The sequence below is a fragment of the Alosa pseudoharengus genome, unplaced genomic scaffold (assembly GCF_046254945.1).
Source record: "Alosa pseudoharengus isolate Yale_2024_CS ecotype anadromous, Long Island Sound unplaced genomic scaffold, YU_APseudo_1.1 YU_APseudo_1.1_scf_24, whole genome shotgun sequence".
In the NCBI taxonomy this organism is placed as follows: Eukaryota; Metazoa; Chordata; class Actinopteri; order Clupeiformes; family Clupeidae; genus Alosa; species Alosa pseudoharengus.
The window spans coordinates 1381352-1403851 of record NW_027468689.1 but is presented as its reverse complement, the minus strand read 5'-3'; the positions used below and the strand labels follow the sequence as shown (position 1 = coordinate 1403851).

Here is a 22500-nt window from a genome sequence, read left to right as displayed (position 1 = left end):
CCACACACTCACCACACACACACACACACACACACGCACACCACACCACACCACACACATACCACACCACACACACACACCACACCACAACACACACACACACACACACACACACACACACACACAGACTCGCTCAGACACACACACACACACACACACACACACACACGCACACCACACCACACCACACACACACCACACCACACACACACCACACCACAACACACACACACACACACACACACACACACACACACACACACAGACTCGCTCAGACATACACACACACACACACACACACACACTTGAGTACCCACACCCTGAGCACATACGTTTGTAAGCACAATTCAGTGTCTACCCCCTACACAAAACACACATACAAATAGACACACACACACACGCACACACACACACACACACCCTCCCCACCACTACACACCCTCTTATCATGACAGCGCTCCCGACCCTTCCAAGACTCTATTGATCACCTTGACAACCCAGTGGGTGGAGATCTACATCTGCATCCTGGGTGGCCGTAGTGTGTGTGTGTGTGTGTGTGTGTGTGTGTGTGTGTGTGTGTGTGACAGAAAGAGAGAGAGCACTTACGGAACACCATTTTTGATTAATTCACTTGCACAAGTCATTTCATATGTTGAGAAACACATCAGCTGGGTTTACATCCCAACATTCTAATGCAAATTCTGACCATACCATTCAAAAAGGAAATCATAGCAAATTCTTCTAAAATAGTTTAAAGCAAATAGGAAATGTATTAGATTAACTCCTGATTTGCATACAGGGTAGAAGCCTTCACCTTTACACTGCCTGAACTCATTTTTCTCAGATGTTTCAATGACAGATCAGACAGTCACGTACATTAACAGTCACAATTCACACACACACACACACACTCTCTCACACACACACACACACACACACACACACACACACACACACACTCACACACACACACACACACACAGCCAATGCACTCTCTGGCCTCTCTAAAGGGTGTGGCCACTATCATGACAAGTGCAGCTGTGCACACACAGTAGCCACACAAACAGCTGTGTTATGTGTAGTCCTTCATGCAATGTATGTGTGTGTGTGTGTGTGTGTGTGTGTGTGTATGTGTGTGTGTGTGTGTATGTCTGTGTGTCTGTGCTTAGGTTGGCAGATGTATGGCATTGTTCCGAACTCCTTAACAGCATTCATGTGTCCGTCAGATTATGGCGGACTGAATTAAGAGTCCAGTCTGAATTAAGAGTGTTTGAGTGTGTGTGTGTGTGTGTGTATGTGTGTGCGTGTGTGTGTGTGTGTGTGTGTGTGTGTATGTGTTTGTGTGTGTATGTGTGTACGTGTGTGTGTGTATGTATGTGTGTACGTGTGTGTGTGTGTGTGTGTGTGTGTGTGTGTGTGTGTGTGTGTGTGTGTGTGTGTGTGTGCACGTGTGTAGGTTGAGGGAGGAGGCCTCCTCTGAGCTGTGCACTAAACCCCTGGAGGAGAGCTGTAAGGACTGACGGCTATTGTTCACGCCGCCCTGACCAGACCACTGTTCCGCAGTATGTCACTTCCTGCCCATTGTGTGCAACATCCTGTTCGTGCACTATAAATAGAGAGAGAGGAGAGGAGAGGAGAGAAAGAGACAGCACAGGAGCGAGGGCACACAGGAGGGAAAGAAGGAAAACAGAGTTATTCAGAGGAGACAGTAAATAAGATTAATAGCAAGATAAATAAACAAATAAATAAATGATAAGTTCCTTTGGTAGCTAATTAGCAGTCAGGTTGTTACACACCTGTATATGTTCTGATTCAGGACATTATATGCAGGGTTCCTATGCAGTATGGAAAACCTGGAAAAGTATGGAATTTGATTTTAGTCATTTCCAGGTCTGGATAAGTATGGAAAAAAGAAACAAGGGTATGGAGTAGGGGTGTGAATCTCTCATGTAAAAGACGATACGATTCACATCTAGATACATGGGCACGATTCGATACAAGAAAAGATACATGTTCATAAAAAACAATTCAGTACGATTCGATGCGATGCGATTCGATGCAGTTCGATGCAGTTGAAGAATGGAAAGCATTCTGAAAGATTTTTTATCATTTGCTTAAGGTGCACATTAATTTTATATTATCAATTATCATGGTCATGTCAATTAGGCAAAAACAAATGTGTGAATATGATTATCTAAACTGAGGTTTGTATCATATATTGTATTGAAATGAAAAAAAGAATAGTCTACATGTCAGCCTAACAAAGCAGCCAAATACAACATAAAAATATTTTTTTATAGATTTTATAGAGTTATATCTGATTGTTTTCAAGGAGCTGTAGCCTATTGTTGAGGTAAGACAATATCGAAATAAAATAAAACGGTGCTTAAGACAATCTTGGCCTTTTCTCATAGCCTACAAGAACAAAATAGGCCTACATATCAATGAACTGGGCCTACTTTGTTCCAAGTCTGAGTGAATATGAACAAAATAATAATAATTTGTAGGCCTACATCGTTTAAGCAGCAAGGGCCAAATTATTCTTTAACATTAAGGAAATCCCTTCATCAAACGTAAGGCTACTCTACAGACCAGAGGTGGGACCAAGTCATTGTTTGGCAAGTCACAAGTAAGTCCCAAGTCTTAGCAGTCAAGTCCAAGTCAAGTCCCAAGTAAAGACAGAAAAGGGCAAGTCGAGTCCAAGTCCAAGTCACATCAAAGCCAAGTCGAGTCCAAGTCCAAGTCCCAATCTTTTTCAAGTCCTGAACAAGTCATCAGGTACTCTTCACTTAATAATGCCATTATTAGACTATCGGTCATAATTTTAACACATCAATCTAATCTACAGTATTTTGATACTTGATACTCAGCACAACTGCAAATACTGTATATATTGTTTTTCCAAATTGTGGCGCCCACTGTGGATGAGTAATAAATTTGACTGCACTAGGCCACATATTTGCCTGCAAACAATTTATTAGGCTGTCTGCCAGTGGCCACCCATAAGGGAAGCCAAGGTCATGGTTAATGATTACAATAAAAGGTGACGAGAAGAATTGTCACATAGGCTACATTAGCAAATTGTTGCGGTTAAATATTTTATGTTTTTATTGGGGGTGTTAAACATTTAAAAAATAACTAATTAATCTCATATTTTGAAATGAATTAATCTAGATTAATTGCGATTAAAAAGTACATTTTCTCCCTAAAGACTAAAGCTTCTTATATGGCATATTAAATACAGCATAAATCACTTTTATTACTGAGTAACCACAAAGGTAAAAGTAAAACACTTCTATATTATTTAAATGATAATAATGACACAGTCATTTTGTTTTAAAGTATTCATTTCTTAAATACTACACATGTGATGCTGTTTAACTCATTTGTAAATGGTGCACTGTCACTTTAAGCCCATTGTGTGCCACTGTCCACACGTTCTCCTAATGATCTTTTTTTACCAGCTCCATTCAAATATAGCTATTGCTAGTCCACAAACTCTAACATATCTAACATGTATAGCACAATATTATCAAAGATAAGCATGATATTAAGTTGGCACAAACAGCTTTCATTCCTTTGGAAATAAAAGCACGTAATGGCATGATGCTTGCTAGACATTTTCTGTTTGCAATTAAAAGTGAATTATGAGCCTGGTAGCCAGTAGCCACCTAGCTAAGTGGAATGCGTTTCAATCGGCATAATATCATGTGCTTAATGTAAACGAATTATTGAAGACTTCAAGACTCACCAGTTTCATTACACAAAGACAAAGACAACTTTTCATATCCTTGTCCAGTTTCCAAATCACAGTGAGTGCAGCCTATGTCAAAGTGCCCTGGCTCTCAGTTTATAACAGTAGTGAGAACTGGATAAATCCGCAATTTCCTCTAATCTCGTCTTTGTTGCCTTCATGATTTCCTTTTATACGTTTCTTATATTAAAGGAGATATCACTCATCATCAACGATGACAAATCAGCTGAAACCTGCCACTCGTTTTCTCTCCCTTTCGTGCGCTCTGAGACGCTTTCTTTAATTAAATGGAGTATGCTAGCATACGTTCAGGTTGGATCTTAATAAAGAGGACCCGAAAAGTATAATTTTTATGTAACATGCTGTTGGTGCAATTTGACATTGTAAACGTTCTCTGTGCTCTGCCCGTTTGTGTCCACTATGTGTTTTGTTTTTTTCGTCGAGGAAGTGAAAGCATCTCTGGGGTGACTGGTCCACGATCAGGAAATGTATTTTTTGACTCGAGACATGTCAAGTCATTACAAGTCAAAGAGGCAAAGTCCGAGTCAAGTCTCGAGTGAATAGTATTCAAGTCCAAGTCGAGTCGCAAGTCATGCCGAATTTTGTCAAGTCGAGTCTGAAGTCATTAAAATCATGACTCGAGTCTGACTCGAGTCCAAGTCATGTGACTCGAGTCCACATGTCTGCTACAGACTATCGTTGCCGTTTAGGAATGCTATAGTAAGTGTTTAATTTCGCGCTGAATTTTGACAAACAAAAGAGTAAAATCTGTCAAACACCGACAGAGTGCGAGTTGTCACGTGCTTAAGTTGCAGTAGATGTATGGGTAATGAAGTCCTTTGTCTACTTTGGGCAATGAGTGTAGCCCAAAACGAACTTCATTACCCACAAATCCGTGCCACGTGTAGTTTCAAAACAGGAAGTGGGATGAACGCGCTGCTTGCAACGTAAATCAGAGTCTGAGCGAGCAGAAAAGGTTATGAATCGATTTGTAACAAGTAAATCGATATAACGACCGGTTCATTTCAGTTTTATTCCGATACGGGGCTTCACATATCGATGTAGCCGTATCTTACACGTTAAAAACGGATACCGATACGTATCGGTTAATCTTTACACCCCTAGTATGGAGTAATATTTGTGTTTCCAGACTATTGCATTTGCAGTACTAATCACTTTACTCAGGTCATAATGAACCATTCCTACTGTTGTGTAGCTTAACTGTCAGTCCCCATCGTCAAGATGCAACTAAGATACAACTAAAAATGACCCAGCTAAATGGACGAATATTAAGTGTCATTTTTTAATTCACTTCAGTTGTCCATACCTTTGTTTTCACCGAGTTATCCCAAACCAGATGTGGCCGCAATGTCGAGAATATGGTCAGAAAAATCTACCGAGAAGTTTGGGAATTTGAGTATGGAAAAAGTATGGAATTTTGAAATGGAAAATGTGTAGGAACCCTGTATGTGATTACCGTAATTTCCCAACTATTCAGGACATTATATGTGATTACCATCATTTCCCAACTATTAGCCGCGGCTTATACATTGATTTTGCAAAATTTCTTCAGCTATGAGGTTAATACATGGGGCCGTTAATATGGTTTATCACCCGGAGAGAAGAAATACTCTTTTCTGATTGGCTGGCGGGTGGCCTTTAATTCTGAATAACAGGACACCGTTCCATATCAATGCTTATGAATGGTAACTATAACAACCATAGTAGGACGACGGTTGCAGCGCTCTAGAATCTTTTGGTTGCAGGCTTCCCAACAATGGAATCAACTGTAAACAAGCTAACTGTCCATGCTAAAGTTTTACAACAAGCTGAGCTTATTTTTAAACAGAACCGCGTGTTTCTTGGGCGGAGGCAACTCCCTCGCCCTCGTCCATTAATTCTGTATAACAGGACACCTCGGCGGCCGTTATCCCTTACATAAATATGGTTTCATTTTTTTAACTTGCATAAAACACTGTCTTGCGGCCTATACACAATGAGGCTAATGGGTCATTCCGTGTCAAATCACCCAGTGGCTGGCAGGTCACCCTCTGCCAAAAAATCTGAAAAAACTCACAGGTGTTTGTAGACCAAACCTATGCATAAATCTTAAATAGTATATCTGTATCACTAATGGTTCCAAAACTACAGCCCTTTGAAGTTTCAAGTCATTTTAAGCACCGTGGTGAACAATCCTTTTTGTTCAACTTCCAACATTATTGGCTCTTTTGGTATTTCACACACATTAGTGAAACTATGTGAATAGAAGTACATTTTCCTGTTGAATTTAACAATCCAATCAAATCAGGTGTATCTTGTGTAATTCCCCCTCTGCAAAGCTCTGAAAATGGCTATAAATTCATTATGTGAAAAAACATCACCACCTTTGAGGGCTTCTCGTTCAAAAAGTATGTGACACAAATTCATCAGATTTTTTTCCCACTCATGTATGTATTATAAGGTCCTGTCCATGCATTAACTTTGGTTGTTATCATGTTCACATTGTCAGAGCATTTTTATTAAATTGGGCTTGATTTTCAAAAAGCCGTTTTCATCTTCTCATTTCACCACGTGGACAGTTAACAGGATTTTTTTTAATTTACCATATATCATTCTGTATGTGAGGATCATCTGCCCAAAATTAGGGCTTGTTGCTGAGTTTCTTCATTGAGATAAGATTTTTTACAAATATTGTCTATAAATCTGTCTATTGTACTCTAATGTTTTTTAAATTATCCTAAAATTGTTGAGAATTGCTCTAAAACTTAAACTGTTTACCATGTTGTTAGTTGCTTTGGCTAAATATGCGTCAGCCAAATGTAATGTAATGTAAATCCACTGAATTTGTACTTTATCTGCAGTACCACTTTGCACCACATGTGGTGCTCTTTTAATACAATGGAAGTCAATGGAAGAGTAAGAGAGTCACTTGTTTGCTGCACATATCCAATCTAAACACACAGTTTATGGTTCATATGGTTCAAGTAAAAAGGAGTTTCTAAAATTCAGTGCATTGTCAGATGCATAAAAATCAATACTAACGATTTATCATCTTTTTACAAATGCCTCTTGGATCGATCCACGAGTCCTCAAACCTTGTTATGAATACTTGTGATGAAAACACACATGGTCATCTTCATCAAGTGAAATACCTTGATGAACTGAATTTTAGAAACCCATTGTTTCTTGAATATGTTCCTTTATGACATTCATTTTCCAACTTCTTTCCCAGATCACATGTAGCCTGGTAAACCAGACCCTGGAATCTTTCAGATTAAGGGTCTGGCCACGAAAATGGCCCAATTCGAGGGGCGGCACCAAGCATGCATTTGAAACTCTCACTGCACGCAGTTGGATAACGCTACGACCAATCACAAAAATTCACGGTGTGACGTATCCTGTTCTTGCAAAGGAACGATTTGAGGGCGATTTTCTGCTCCTCTTTTAGTTGAAAAGCCAATCTAAATCCTTTATTGTAGTGGCCAAAGCCGTTTCAAACAACTGGTGTTCATCGGTAGCCATCTTGCAATGTTTTCTAGATGATTCCGGACGTTGCAGCACTGTCGTCATCAGTGTAGCTCGCCTTTGTCCCGCCTACACCGATTTGATTGGTCCCTCTCGCTCGAGAGGTAGAAGAAATTTGGATCATTGCTCGTGGCCAGAGTATCTTGCGGGCACAATTCAAATTGTGCTCTCGCGAGAACTCTGGATTTCCAGGGTAGATCACATGGAGACAAAGCACTGATCTCCATCTTGATGCTCTTTGTCTATGTATCACAGAGGACTGCATCCCATGCATATGACGATGGATATAGACTTTGCCTAACCAGTTGGCTAGTAATTATTAAAGTACTCACATAGGCACTGATAGGTTAAAGCTGGTGTAGAAAACTCATTACAAAGATGGTAATTATGCTAAATCCTCTTGCTGCATGTATGATGACCAGTCAGTCTTATGTGTGTATAATTTACTTGATCAGTTTATTTTCTCTAAATAAGATTTATGTATGAGTAGTATGTTGTTCATGTTGCAATAATTATTTGGACCAATTCAACTATGAACCATAAACTGTGTGTTTAGATTGGATATGTGCAGCAAACAAGTGACTCTCTTACTCTTCCATTGACTTCCATTGTATTAAAAGAGCACCACATGTGGTGCAAAGTGGTACTGCAGATAAAGTACAAATTCAGTGGATTTATAGACAATATTTTGAAAAAATCTTATCTCAATTAAGAAACTCAGCAACAAGCCCAAATTTTGGGCAGATGATCCTCACATACAGAATGATGTATGGTAAATGTAAAAAAAATCCTGTTAACTGTCCACGTGGTGAAATGACAAGATGAAAACAGGCTTTTTGAAAATCAGGCCCAATTTTAAAAAAATGCTCTGAAAATATGAAAATGATAACAACCAAAGTTAATTCATGGACAGGACCTTATAATACATATATGTGTAGGAAAAAAATCTGATGAATTTGTGTCACATACTTTCTGAATGAGAAGCCCTCAAAAGTGATGATGTCTTTTCACATTATGAATTTATAGCCATTTTCAGAGCTTTGCAGAGGGGAAAGTACACAAGATACGTCTGATCCGATTGGATTTTTTAATTCAACAGGAAAATGTACTTCTATTCACATAGTTTCACTAATGTGTGTGAAATACCAAAAGAGCCAATAATGCTGTAAGTTGAACAAAAAGGATTGTTCACCACAATGCTTAAAATGACTTGAAGTTTCAAAGGGCTGTAGTTTTGCAACGATTAGTTATCCAGATATACTATTTAAGATCTATGCATGGATTTGGTCTACAAACACCTGTGATTTTTTTCAGATTTTTTCAGAGAGGGTCACCTGCCAAATTGTGCTGAAATTGGGTGATTTCACACGGAATGACCCTAATACACAATAAATTACTGTATGTTTAATTGACTTTTAAACTCTAAACTCTTTTGCATGAAGTACCAACCAATCGCCCATCATAAATTTAGCATAAATCTGTGTTTCTTGCCTTTTGGTACAAAAATACTACATTTAAACAATGGACAACATTCAGCCATTCTTCCACAGAAATGCTAGCTTGTGTAAGTTCAGTCAGTAGCTCATTTTGTCACAATATTTCAATGTAAGTGTGTGTTTGTGAATGTGTGTATAGTTGTAAGTGTGTAAATCTGTGTGGTCTGTGTGTTTAGGTGTATGTTCATGTGTTTTGTGTTATGTGTTGTGTGTTTTGTGGCATTTTATAACTGCCGGGTCAAAAACGACCCAAAGACAATATTTATAGGGACCAACCCCTTTTTAATATCTAGGGATTTAATGGGTTGTCTTTGAAGTTTCTGTGGGTGTAATGGCATACGTCCCAATACTTTTGTCTTTTTAGTGTATGTATGGCTTATTTTATAAAGAAAGATTAAACAATAAATTATTGGAATAAGGTGCAACTGTAAACCAATTCGCTATTTTAAAGCTATGCTCCTCATAGTCCTCTAGTAATCTGTGTGTACTAAAAACAACTCTGTTTGAACACAGTTCTGATTCTGCATGGGACTCTGACAGAGACTGACTTCAGACTAACTTTAGCAACACAAAATGCTATAGTATGAAATTAATTTTTAACTCGCACCCAAATATCCAGTTTGGTAGCACTTTATAATAACCATTGCTTATACAGTCAATGGTAGGTAATTGTTTATTGATGTTTAGTTAATAGTTATTTCTACTAGCTAACAATTCTAAAACCGATAGTTCCAGTCCTTGATTGTGATTGGCTGAATCACGTTAGATGCCGTTGTAAAATCCAGCACAAACATATACCTTGACCGCATTCCGTTCTATATTACTGCGCTACCATAACTTGATACAAAAGTTAAAGTAGCTGCATCTCAACGTTGCTTGGCAACCATTCAGATAGAGGAAATATATTTCTTGGCGGATGAATGACTATCTATGAATAAATCGTTTAAGCGAACATTTCTCGTTGCTTTGCCTTTACTTTATGAAAGGTATTTATAGCAACAGTTTTAGAATTGTCAACAGTCAGAATGACTATGAATAAATCGTTAAATCGAACATTTCTCGTTGCTTTGCCTTCACTTTATGAAAGGTAATTATAGCAACAGTTTTAGAAAAGCAATAAGCCACTCGAGTCCGTAGGTTACACTGATTCTACAACAGCCTCTCGGGGCTTATTGCTTAATTAAGTAATAGTTTCAAATGTTTACTAATACTAAGTAAATTATTTGTAATTATTTGTAATGTTATATATAAGATGGTTGGCAATTTGGTAATGGCTAATAATCAATTTGTAAACTATCTGTAAACATTATTTGAATGGCTATTATAAAGTTGCAGATGCGGATGATAATAATTAATGATTCATTGATAAGTATGTTATTTTGGGCCAATTAATTCACATTTGTGTACTGATGTATATTGAACAAATGTGTGAACAATATATAACATGCAGCATGATGCGACAGATAGACAGTGAGCGAAGAGGATGATGGGATTACAAAGATTAAATGAACCTAACAACCCAATGACAACTCTATCACTGTATGTATAAAATACAATAATGACACAGTAATGGTGCTGAATGCTAAAGGTTGGAGCGAGGTTAGGGTTAGAGGTGTATTACAGGCACTTTTGAAAATGATGATAGTGTAAATAAAGCCTTTTCTTCCAGTTGACCCCAATCAAGGAATCCCTTAGCAGGTCATTATTTCCCCTAGTTGCTGTTGTTGTTTGACTTCCTCTTCCTGAAAACTCTTGGACAAATTTCGTAAATAGGCCTACAATATAAACTGTTGTTTTCACAGGGTTGTTTATCATCCTGTTGTGAATAACAACACAAGTACATTGTGAATAATTTATGTTTGTGAAATGCTATTTGTGCTTAGTTAAATATGCAAAGTAAGATATTTAGTCAAAGCATGAAAATTAGCTAATTTGCTATCCTAGCTGGAAGCTAATTGGGATTTCACCTTGCACATATGTTAGAGAGTTTTATGCCCTGTCTTGACTGCCTAAAAGTATATATTCTGGAGAAGATTGTTGGCAGGTTTGTACCTGTGTGTTTGTGTGTGTGTTTTGGGGGGGGGGGGGGGGGGTCATTAGGGCATGGTTGTCTGTAAATATGAACTACTGTGAACTCTCATTTGCTAGATTTTATTGTGTACCAACATAGGAAGCACGTCGCCCAAGTCCATTCATTGGTGCAGCTAAGTAGTCCGAAAATAGTCCATACATTATTTTCTGATTGGCTAATTACTGTAAGGTATTATGTCATGATGTCACAGCGTGTCACAGCATTTAATAAAAATGTTATTACTCCTCTGCTGTGTTTCCTTATTCATCTATTTCATATCACATTCTATATGTGATGAAGTGATGCGAATGAATATCACATTATATATGGGATGAAGTGATGAATATCACATTCTGTCTATATGTGATGAAGTGATGCGATCACATTCTATATGTGATGAAGTGATGCGAATGAATATCACATTCTGTTTATATGTGATGAAGTGATGCAAATGAATATCACATTGTATATGTGATGAAGTGATGCGATCACATTTTATATGTGATGAAGTGATGCGAATGAATATCACATTCTGTTTATATGTGATGAAGTGATGCGATCACATTCTGTTTATATGTGATGAAGTGATGCGAATGAATATCACATTCTGTTTATATGTGATGAAGTGATGCGAAGTGATGGAGACTTCGCTCACTGCCATGCACAACTGAAAGGCTGAGGAAGTCATTTGTCCCCAGGGCCATTGAACTGTTTAATGCTTCACTAAAGGGAAGAGGAGAGATAGACTTCTCTGCTTAGTCTGTCTGCCTCACCACCCTCTTCATGTTTGAGTACTGACTGCCCACTACTGCTTTACTACTGTTTTACTAATGTCCACAGTCTAATGTTTTTACTACTGTTTTCCTGCTACACTGTTTTTCATGCTATATTAGCACACATGATCAATGGCTTCTGCTACAATACTGAATGGCTGTAACCCTATTACCTCAACCTGTTCTTGCACTGACATAGTTTGTTTTATAGTTTTTTATATTACCTTGTCTACATTATACTTTACTCTCCTATTTGTCCATATTATTTATGCTGGTCTCTAGAGCTTATTGTTGCACTGTTGCACTGTTGGACTAATGTTGGACTACTTTTTGCACCTTCACCATGACACTCACTCTCTTGAGCACCTTACCATGCACACATAACTAAAGGACTACTGTTGGACTACTTTTTGCACCTTCACCATGACACTCACTCTCTTGAGCACCTCACCATGCACACAGAACTACAGGCCCTGTCACTACAAGCGTCTCATGCTCGATCACCCTCAAGCACACTGGACTTTTCACATTTAATTTATATAGTATATTTAGTATTTAGTTTTGTTAGTTTTTCTTATCTCCTACTGTCTCTATGGTACAGTGGAGTTTGGTGATATGTTTATACTTATACTTATATTTACCATTTCTGCTGTAAGTGCATGTTGTGTGTGATGTCTGTATGCTACTGAGACCCCCTGAATTTCCCCTTGGGGATCAATAAAGTATCTATCTATCTATCTATCTATCTATCTATGAAGTGATGCAAATGAATATCACATTCTATATGTGATGAAGTGATGCGAATGAACATCACATTCTGTTTATATGTGATGACGTGATGCGAATGAATATCACATTCTATATGTGATGAAGTGATGCGAATGAATATCACATTCTGTTTATATGTGATAAAGTGATGCGAATGAATATCACATTCTATATGTGATGAAGTGATAATATCACATTCTGTTTATATGTGATGAAGTGATGCGAATGGATATCACATTCTGTTTATATGTGATGAAGTGATGTGAATGAATATCACATTTTGTTTATATGTGATAGAGTCAAGTCAAGAAAAGTTTGTTAATGAAATGTCTGTACTTAATTATACTGTAAAACTCAACTACAATTATATTAAAATTGCACCAATCACCTGATAACATTGGTTTAGTTTAATCAATTATAAAGCACAACTATCGATTGTAAACATCCCTTACATCTTTATAATGGTGTTTATGTATGCTTTGCAAACTACTCATTAACCTTTGTCAAGGTATTGTAATCATCTGTTGCAACTTTACAATAGACATCCAAATAATGTTATACTGTAGATAGTATTCAAATAAATTATAAACCATTACCAACATTTTAACTAAACATTAATAAACCACAATTTACCATTGATCAACTCTCAGCTTGTTGAATACTAGCGTTACTCTAGCGCTGCAACCGCTCTGCTGCAGAACCGTAGAGAACAATAGGAAACCTGCCACTGCTCCGCTGCAGAACCGTAGAGAACAATAGGAAACCTGCCACTGCAGAACCGTAGAGAACAATAGCAAACCTGCCGCTGCAGAACCGTAGAGAACAATAGGAAACCTGCCACTTGCTACGCTAGCGCTGCAACCGCTCCGCTGCAGAACCATAGAGAACAATCACAGTGTGATCCCTGCCTAACAATTAAATAACTACCTACTGACGTTTAATGGCTCCTGCACCCTTGTTTGTCTACCTCTGCCTCCGGTTCACATGTGTACATCTCTCACATCATACCCTGTCTGCGTGACTTCATTTGATGCTGACCAATGGGAAGTTTGTTCATTTGATGCTGACCAATGGGAAGCTTGTTCACTTGATTTTTCAATCCTGTGTCTGCTCTATGTGGTACTTCAGGCTTGCTGTGGACTGGCCATGTCCAGAGTCAAGATGCATCCGATAAAAAAGGGATCTCTACTGCTGCAACCATGACCACTGATAAGGTCACGGTCGCGATCACATCAACACCTGCTGCTGCAAACACCACCAATGATGTTAGAGTCATGACCACAGCCGCATCAGCACCTGCCACTGCAAGCACCATCGCCACAGTTGGGACAGTCACGACCCCAGCCACATCAACATCGGCTACTGCAAGTACCGCCACAGTTGGGACAGTCACGACCCCAGCCACATCAACATCGGTTACTGCAAGTACCGCCACAGTTGGGACAGTCACAACCCCAGCCACATCAACATCGGCTACTGCAAGTACCGCCACAGTTGGGAAAGACAATACCACGGACACTGGGACCACCAACATCACCACACTTCCCCCAGAGGAGGCCCGCAATACATCCCCAAACTCTGGACCTACACCTTCAGGTAAGAGCTTATTCTCTTGGATCTACACCTTCAACTAGACCCTTATTCTCTTGAATCTACACCTTCAGGTAAGAGCGTATTCTCTTGGATCTACACCTTCAAGTAAGAGCTTATTCTCTTGGATCTACACCTTCAGGTAAGAGCTTATTCTCTTTTTCCTCTCTCTCTATTTCAATTACTTAACTTTATTGGCATGACACTTCAGACCGCTATGGGAATAAGCCAAACATTTTGGCTCAAGGGCCACATTGGGTTTGGCCGGTGGGCCGCTTTTTTCAAACTAGGCAACAATTTCAATGATGTCTTTTAGGGATCCGGTCCAAACAAGGCGACCTTGCATAACTCCGGACCAAAGTTTATCCCCTTGCCTCACAGCAAGCTAGGTTAACATTTAAAATTTGAATTCACTTTTACACTTCAAACCTTGACTTCCTTTACAGCCTGGATCTCCAGCTCATCCCTATGTATTCCTTTGTCTCCTGTGTTTCCTGTCTCCCTAACCTGAAATGTGCCAGCATATTAGGCCAGCCAATTACCCTATCAAGACTATGGGCTAAACCATTTTAGAGGCGTGAAAGTCTGTACAAATCCCCATAACATAGTTAATTGTCCAGTAGGGGTCCCCCAAGGCTCCGTACTTGGTCCAATTCTCACTCTACATTACAGTTTTTTTCAGTCGCTAACAAGCGTTTGTCCAACCAGTTGTCACATTTTCAAAACTCTAAATACAATTAGCACAGCATCGGTCTTTTGTGGCCATACCATTCACACATTTCATGTCGTTTTCACACGATATGCAGTCAATGAACAAATTTCCACAATGCTTACATTTTCTTAACAGACAAGCTATACCTCCCAACAAAATTATGGATTGTTTTTGCAGTATTTATGAATGTTAACATCCCACAATAGTAAAAACAATATTCCAAACCTTAGATACAGTATAAAAACCTCTGCTTCTGCAATGATATCAGTTCAAAAACAATATATCTTAGCTGATGATAAACAAACAATTCAATAATTGACACACAACTGATTTATATTATGTTGGGTAAAATGGGCCAACCACAGCTGATTCCAGTCTGGCTTAGACTCAGTGGCAGGGGTTATTTTGTTCTATTACACAGACACAGTAAAAGGAGGACTTTGAAGAGTAATGTTTTTAGAAACAGAAACCGATAAAGACAAGACAAGACTGTAATGTCTGGACGAGGAAGAATAAGAGCAAGGGGCCCAGGGAGAAGAGCAGGCCCAGTGAGATGGCAAGGTAGAGGTGTAAGAATGCGTGGTGGTGGCATTCCATTTGGCTGCAGGAACTGTTGTCAGTGGTGAAATTCGTGCCACTATCATTGACCATGTAATCAATGCGATGTTGATGAAAACATGTGGCCTATCCCTGAAGATCGCAGAGATTAGATACAGTAATTTTGTGCTTTTGTTAGCTCCCCCCTTTTTATCTGGGGTTTTTGCTGTTGTTTTTTTGTTCAGAATGCTTGTGTGTTTCATGGATATTTTGTTCACAGTAAGCATTGCAATACTGTAAAACTTTTTCTGTTCTATCATACTGTTAACCGTATTTCTACTGTACCTCCTGTAGCAAACATTAAAGGAAAAAAATGATTTGCTTTTTACTGGAATGCTTTTGAATGTGAACATAACATGTGGACATACAGTTCCCAACCAAGAAATTTTGTGTAAAAATTGCATGCAAATACCTGTAAAACTGAAACATAAAAGTATATGCAGTTTTTGTAACGTCAACAATAGCCAGTATTTTGGAACCTGGTGTACTTTGAGTGACTGCACCTTGTGAAGTGAAAACAAGTGTTATTTTTTGACAGAATAATTTCATTTTGAGTCAGATTTCCAGTGTTTTGGTAAAGTTAGTGTGTGCAGAGAAATATGTGTTAGTAGTATATTTAACAAAATGTGTTTTTGAGAAGAAAATTATCCATTTGGCCAGTTGTGTTTTGTAGGTGTGAGTCTGTGTTAAGAGTTTAGAAAAAGTATCTGAAGTATGGGTAAGCGCTTGTTAGCTTGTTGGCTTATAGGTCTTGTCTCCATCTGAACACCAGTAAGACCATCTGCATGGTATTTTCTAAACAAAACACAAAGGTGACACATTCTAATGTGTTTCTTAGAGGAGAGGAGCTAAACATTGTGAAAGAATTTAAATATCTGGGGGTGACATTGGGCTCTAACTTAACGTTCAAAAGTCACATAAAAAGGGTGGCAAACAAAGTTAAATTCAATCAACAGTACTTCAAACAAATCAGGCCATCTCTCAGTCTAAGTGCTGCCAGAATGTATACACACAAGTGTTGTATGCTTGCTACTTGTTTTTATGTTTTTTTTATGTATCTGCCTAGGGACAATATAGGAAAACAAGCTATGGTGCTAATTCTAGCATATTTACATTGTGTATTTGTACTGATGTCCATTAATATGCACTGTCCCTATCTAAATAAACAATTAAAAAAAAAAATCATTTTGTGTTACTGTCCATCACAGCGAGTGGGAGTCCTACAACCACAGGGGACCACGTGACCTCTACGGCTCCACACATCACTAGCAGCACCGGGGATCCTGGCAGCCTCAGCACCAGCGCCAGCGCCAGCACCAGCTCCAGCACCCGCCCCTCCGGGCCTGGGGGGGTTACGTCAGGCTCAGTGCCAACCAGCGTGCAGCCCCCAACTACTGCAGCAAACACCCTGAAGACCACTACTGTGCTGTCAACTACTACCACAACTTTGCCTACGACCACTCTACCCACTCCATTCACTGTAAGGAAGGAGGGAATGAGAGAGAGAGAGAGAGAGAGAAAGAGAGTCTGAATTTGAGCGTATGGTATTTGTTACCCTCCATAGCAAAACCAGTCAGAAGTCACAATTTGCTGTTTTGAGATGTAGCAAAACATGCTAAATTGATAGAATTGAGTATTTTGACAATTTCACAGTTTGTCTACAATTTTATATGAATTCATAATTTGTGTAGCTTAAAAGTACCATCATTTATTCTAAGCCATTTCTAACCTATAAAGGGCCTGCCACATTACATGTGGCATGCGCTATGAAATGCATTATAGTCAATGGCTTGCACTATGAAATGCATTATAAGTCATTGGTATAAATGCATTATTGTAAGTCGTTGGTATTTTGCGCTGAGCCCAGCGGCAAGCACAACACAAATTTTTGGGACGTCACCTCAACCAAGAGCAACCTAGACAACACAAATCTTTGGGACGTCACCTCAACCAAGAGCAACCTAGCGCGAGTGCAGCGCATACCGTGTACAATATGACAGCCCCTTTAGCTTTTGTGACATTCAGGTAATGTCACATTCAGTTAGTGTCACGATCCGCTGGATTTCTATTCCTTGAGTATACTGTAGGTACTATCCCTGAAGGTTCATTCCCTGAAACTTCAAACTGCCTGATAGAGAATGTGATGTAACATGGTTTAAAGGTACACTATGCAAGATTTTCACCTTAATATAACCTTTATGAAGCCAATTTGATGGTAAACAAACTTTTAATAGGGGAATCATTCACCTAGCATAGCCATCCAGCACAGCTGTAGCATAGCCTAGCATAGCCATGCTGCACGGCTGCAGCATAGCCTAGCATAGCCATGCTGCACAGCTGTAGCATAGCCTAGCATAGCCATGCAGCACAGCTGTAGTAAGTTGCTAAGGAGAGAGCCAGCTATGCAACTTCAAGAATAGCGGCCCGAGAATCGTGAAACATTACCTTGTCTGTAGCTATAGCTCTTTGGAGATATTTATATTGTTAATCCTTCACCTCCACAAAAGCATTTTCATTATATACAGGGGAACAAGCCACAAGAAGTAAGATATTTACAATGGCAGTGTAAAATATGAATATATCGCGACTCTAGGGGGAGCTTTACAGCCGGCAAAAATACCTGAACCTGCATAGTGTACCTTTAAAAGGATTATGCCACTCGTGTCTGGAGAAGTATTAGCAAGACTAGCACTATATTTCTCAAATCACAAAGCGAGGAACATATCAAAACCCTGGCCTAACACCTGGTACTACTTTGCCAACAAGATTACTGGATGATGATGATTACTGGAGGATGATAGCCAAAGATTGAATGATGTGCATTCAGCAGCGGAGAGGCGTAGACCAGTTTCAGGGTTAGCTACTGCTACAGAGACTTGCTATGCTGGGAGCCGTAGACCAGTTTCAGGGTTAGCTATTGCTACAGAGACTTGCTATGCTGGGAGCCGTAGACCAGTTTCAGGGTTAGCTATTGCTACAGAGACACGCTATGCTGGGAGCCTAGCAATGAACCCTCTTACTTATCACATGTGTTCAGTAAACCTAGCATGCTGCTCACATTGCCAGCTGACCAAAGACCTTAATGATAATAATAACACGTTTATTTTTGTCAGTCGCTTTGGATATAAGCCTCCGCTAAATGTAAACATCTTAATTTATGGTACACTGAAAGAAATATCGCTTCAGATTTTCACTGTTAGTATGATGACTGCATGCACACTGAAAAATAGTTTTGGTTGATAGGTTTGCTGAAAAGGCTTTGACATCATTTTAAACTCTCAGTGGGATCAGCCACTAGAGACACATTTGTCCAGTTTCCCTCCTTATATTTCTTAATCTCTGACTTGTTGTGAGATATACAGTATAATGGGAACATGTTGAAAACAATAACTTAGTTTGGATATATAATTTAACCCATGCGACTGGTTTTGACATGGAAGGTCACAAGGGATTACATGTGTGTGTGTGAGTGTGTGTGTGCATATAAACAAAAGCTTTGTGATTTTCATTGATCTCACTCAGTTTATTCTGACTAGTCTGGAATTGTTTTCCCCACAGTTTTTCTTCAGTAAGATGGACAAAGAGGTATGATCTTCTCCTCCTCCTCTCTCTCTCTCTCTCTCTGTATGTGTGGGTGTGTTTGTGTGTGTGGGTGGGAAAGAGAGAGAGAATGATCAGTGTATGTGTTTAGACGCAGCATTAGCAAGAAAGACACATTGGCACAGAGGAAGAAAATAGTTAGAAAGAGAGAAAAGAGAGTGATAAGCAGACAGAGAATAACTCAGAGGGAGAAAAAGAGAGAGAGGGAGAGAGAGAGGATATTGCATCATGGCTCCTGTCTTAGGGTGGAGCGGGGCGGCAATGGGAACCCCGGCCCTCTTCCTGTTTCCCACAATCCCCTTTGGGCGCTAGCCACACAGCCCTATGACATCATCGGACAGGAAGAACCCCTGTCTCCGCTCCTATCAATTCAGTCTGAGAGTGTGTGTGTGTGTGTGTGTGTGTGTGTGTGTGTGTGTGTGATTTAATATGTGTGTGTGTGTGTGATTTAATGTGTGTGTGTGTGTGTGTGTGTGTGTGTGATTTAATATGTGTGTGTGTGTGTGTGTGTGTGTGTGTGTGATTTAATATGTGTGTGTGTGTGTGTGTGTGTGTGATTTAATATGTGTGTGTGTGATTTAATATGTGTGTGTGTGTGTGTGTGTGTGATTTAATATGTTTGTGTGTGTGTGTGTGATTTAATATTTGTGTGTGTGTGTGTCTATGTGTGTGTGTGTGTGTGTGTGTGTGTGTGTGTGTGTGTGTGTGTGATTTAATATGTGTGTGTGTGTGTGTGTGTGATTTAATATGTGTGTGTGTGTGTGATTTAATATGTGTGTCTGTGTATGTGTGTGTGTGTGATTTAATATATGTGTGTGTGTGTGTGTGTGTGATTTAATATATGTGTGTGTGTGTGATTTAATATGTGTGAGTGTGTGAGTACAGTCATGGCCCAATTTGTTGGTACCCTTCCCCCCAAAACCCTACATTTGTCTCTGAAATTATTTTAAACTGACAAATGTAGTTGCCATCTTTCCTTGTTGATTCCATGTTTAATGCAATCACACTGATTTAGACTCTTAATTCAACAGGATATGTTAGATAACAAAACAAATTAAAATGAGGTTACCCCTTTATCTAATAGGTGGTTAATAAGGGTACCCCTTTATCTAATAGGTGCTTAATGAGGCCTTTATCTAATAGGTGCTTAATGAGGCCTTTACCTAATAGGTGCTTAATAAGGGTACCCCTTTATCTAATAGGTGCTTAATGAGGCCTTTATCTAATAGGTGCTTAATGAGGCCTTTATCTAAAAGGTGGTTAATGAGGCCTTTATCTAATAGGTGCTTAATGAGGGTACCCCTTTATCTAATAGGTGATTAATGAGGCCTTTATCTAATAGGTGCTTAATGAGGCCTTTATCTAAAAGGTGGTTAATGAGGCCTTTGTCTAATAGGTGCTTAATGAGGCCTTTATCTAAAAGGTGGTTAATGAGGCCTTTATCTAATAGGTGCTTAATGAGGGTACCCCTTTATCTAATAGGTGCTTAATGAGGCCTTTATCTAATAGGTGCTTAATGAGGCCTTTATCTAATAGGTGCTTAATGAGGGTACCCCTTTATCTAATAGGTGCTTAATGAGGCCTTTATCTAATAGGTGCTTAATGAGGCCTTTATCTAATAGGTGCTTAATGAGGGTACCCTCAGAAACCTGTGAGCACATTTGAATTTGCTCTGCAGGCCCGTCTGGCAACCCTCCCATTTAAGCAGCTTCCTGAATCACCAAAAACCCAGGAACTAATCACAACTGCTTATCTGGCATGGGCTGGGCTATATGGAACTAATCACAACTGCTTATCCGTCATGGGCTGGGCTATATGGAACTAATCACAACTGCTTATCCGGCATGGGCGGGGCTATATGAGGACCAATAGAGAAGTACAGCAGATAGATAAATAGATAGATAGATACTTTATTGATCCCTTATATGAGGACCAATGGGCTGGGCTATATGAGGACCAATCACAACTGCTTATCCAGCATGGGCTGGGCTATATGAGGACCAATCACAACTGCTTATCCAGCATGGGCGGGGCTATTCACCTTATTCAACCCCGCCCATTTTTTAAAATTCCACGTTGTCTTTAAACTTCCGGTCGGCTAGCTACGTCTAGTTAGCTTCATTGGGATAACACGGCAGAAGAGAGATGCTAACTTGGGAGGAAAACGACAAATGCCATCAGGAGGTCAGACTGCAATATTGTACTTCGCTACCCAAGGCTATTCAGCCCTACGGAGTGGATAGACGATGTGGCAGTGGCCGCTGTATCGTATGGAGAAACTCGCAAATCCTTATCTGTTTGGTAACTATGGTAACTAGTTTAGAAAGTCATTACAGAACAGCCGCTCCAAAGTCAGTGTTCTCCTAACTTCAGATAGGAAAGGTGTATAACAGAAATGTCTTAAGTCACCAAAATCCTAAATAAACGTTCCTAACTTAGTGATGACCCATAACATATGATGCCAGTCATCTCGATAGAGCTCTGTTATCTCAATGTATCGCAATGGATGTACTGCTCAATCGGAAGTTCGGAGACAATGTGGGCAAAGCTAGCACCCCCCATGTTTGCGCGCGGAATAAGGTGAATATGAGGACCAATGGAGGAGTCCAGTTAGCGGTGCTGTTAAACGCTACCAATGGCTATGATAATGGCGTCAGTGTGAATAAGTCTTTTCCTTGGAATTAAACAACTGCATTTAAAACCTTTGTTTTAAACTTGACTCTTGGTTACTCCCCTTGTAAATTAAATAATCCCCGTATCAATTCTTAATTTCAATTGACAATGGTCTGGTGGTAGCTACGTGACATAAGCTAAAGCTAAGTTTGGCCCACTCGTCCTGAGCAAAACATCAGCCCCAAAACCTTACTGAGCCTCCTTCTTTTTTCAAAGTAGGCAGCTTTCGTCTTGTAACCACATTCAGCGAGTTTAACTCTCGCACCTTAAACGTGATATGTGCAACTGTAGTCATAGTCGTAGTGTATAGGCTTGTGTTTATGGGTAATGTAATATAGGCTTGTGTTTATATGTAATATAATATAATATAATAATATAATATAGGTTTCTTGATAGATGGGCTCACTTTTTTGTGATTTTTTTTTTGTTGAGCTTTTTATGCCTTTAATGATAGGACAGTGGAGAGTGACAGGAAGCAAATGGGAGAGAGAGCAGGGGTGGGATCCGGAAAGGACCACGGGGTGGGAATCAAACCCGGATCGCCGGCGTACGGTGCAGGTGCCCCAGCCAGTTGCGCCACAGCTGGGGCCTTTTTGTCATTTTTAATCACGTATCGCCATACGCTTCAGTAGGTGGCGCTAATACACAAACCTTTAATCACGTATCGCCATACGCTTCAGTAGGTGGCGCTAATACACAAACCTTTAATCACGTATCGCCATACGCTTCAGTTGGTGGCGTTAATACACAAACGTTTGAAAAATGAGGTACCTTGAGGAACAATGAGTTCAATGTTATGACGTCAATTTTGGATATTGGATTTTCCACCAAATTTGTTTTTATCTAAAATACAATAGGTCACAATCACAGGTCACAGTTTTTTTCCATTTCTCCCACAATTGGGCAACAAGTTTGACCACAACTGTATGAGTGACTCGTAC

At 39.5% G+C, this 22500-nt stretch overlaps 1 protein-coding gene across 1 annotated transcript in view; it reads left to right on the top strand.

The window, feature by feature from the left end:
- Positions 1-22500, top strand: part of podxl (podocalyxin-like) — a 35241-nt gene that overhangs the window by 11319 nt on the left and 1422 nt on the right. The window contains exons 2-4 of the mRNA XM_076302770.1: positions 13516-13983; positions 16495-16766; positions 18845-18871. Of these exons, the coding sequence (XP_076158885.1) occupies positions 13516-13983; positions 16495-16766; positions 18845-18871 (767 nt within the window). The remainder of the gene's footprint in view (positions 1-13515; positions 13984-16494; positions 16767-18844; positions 18872-22500) is intronic.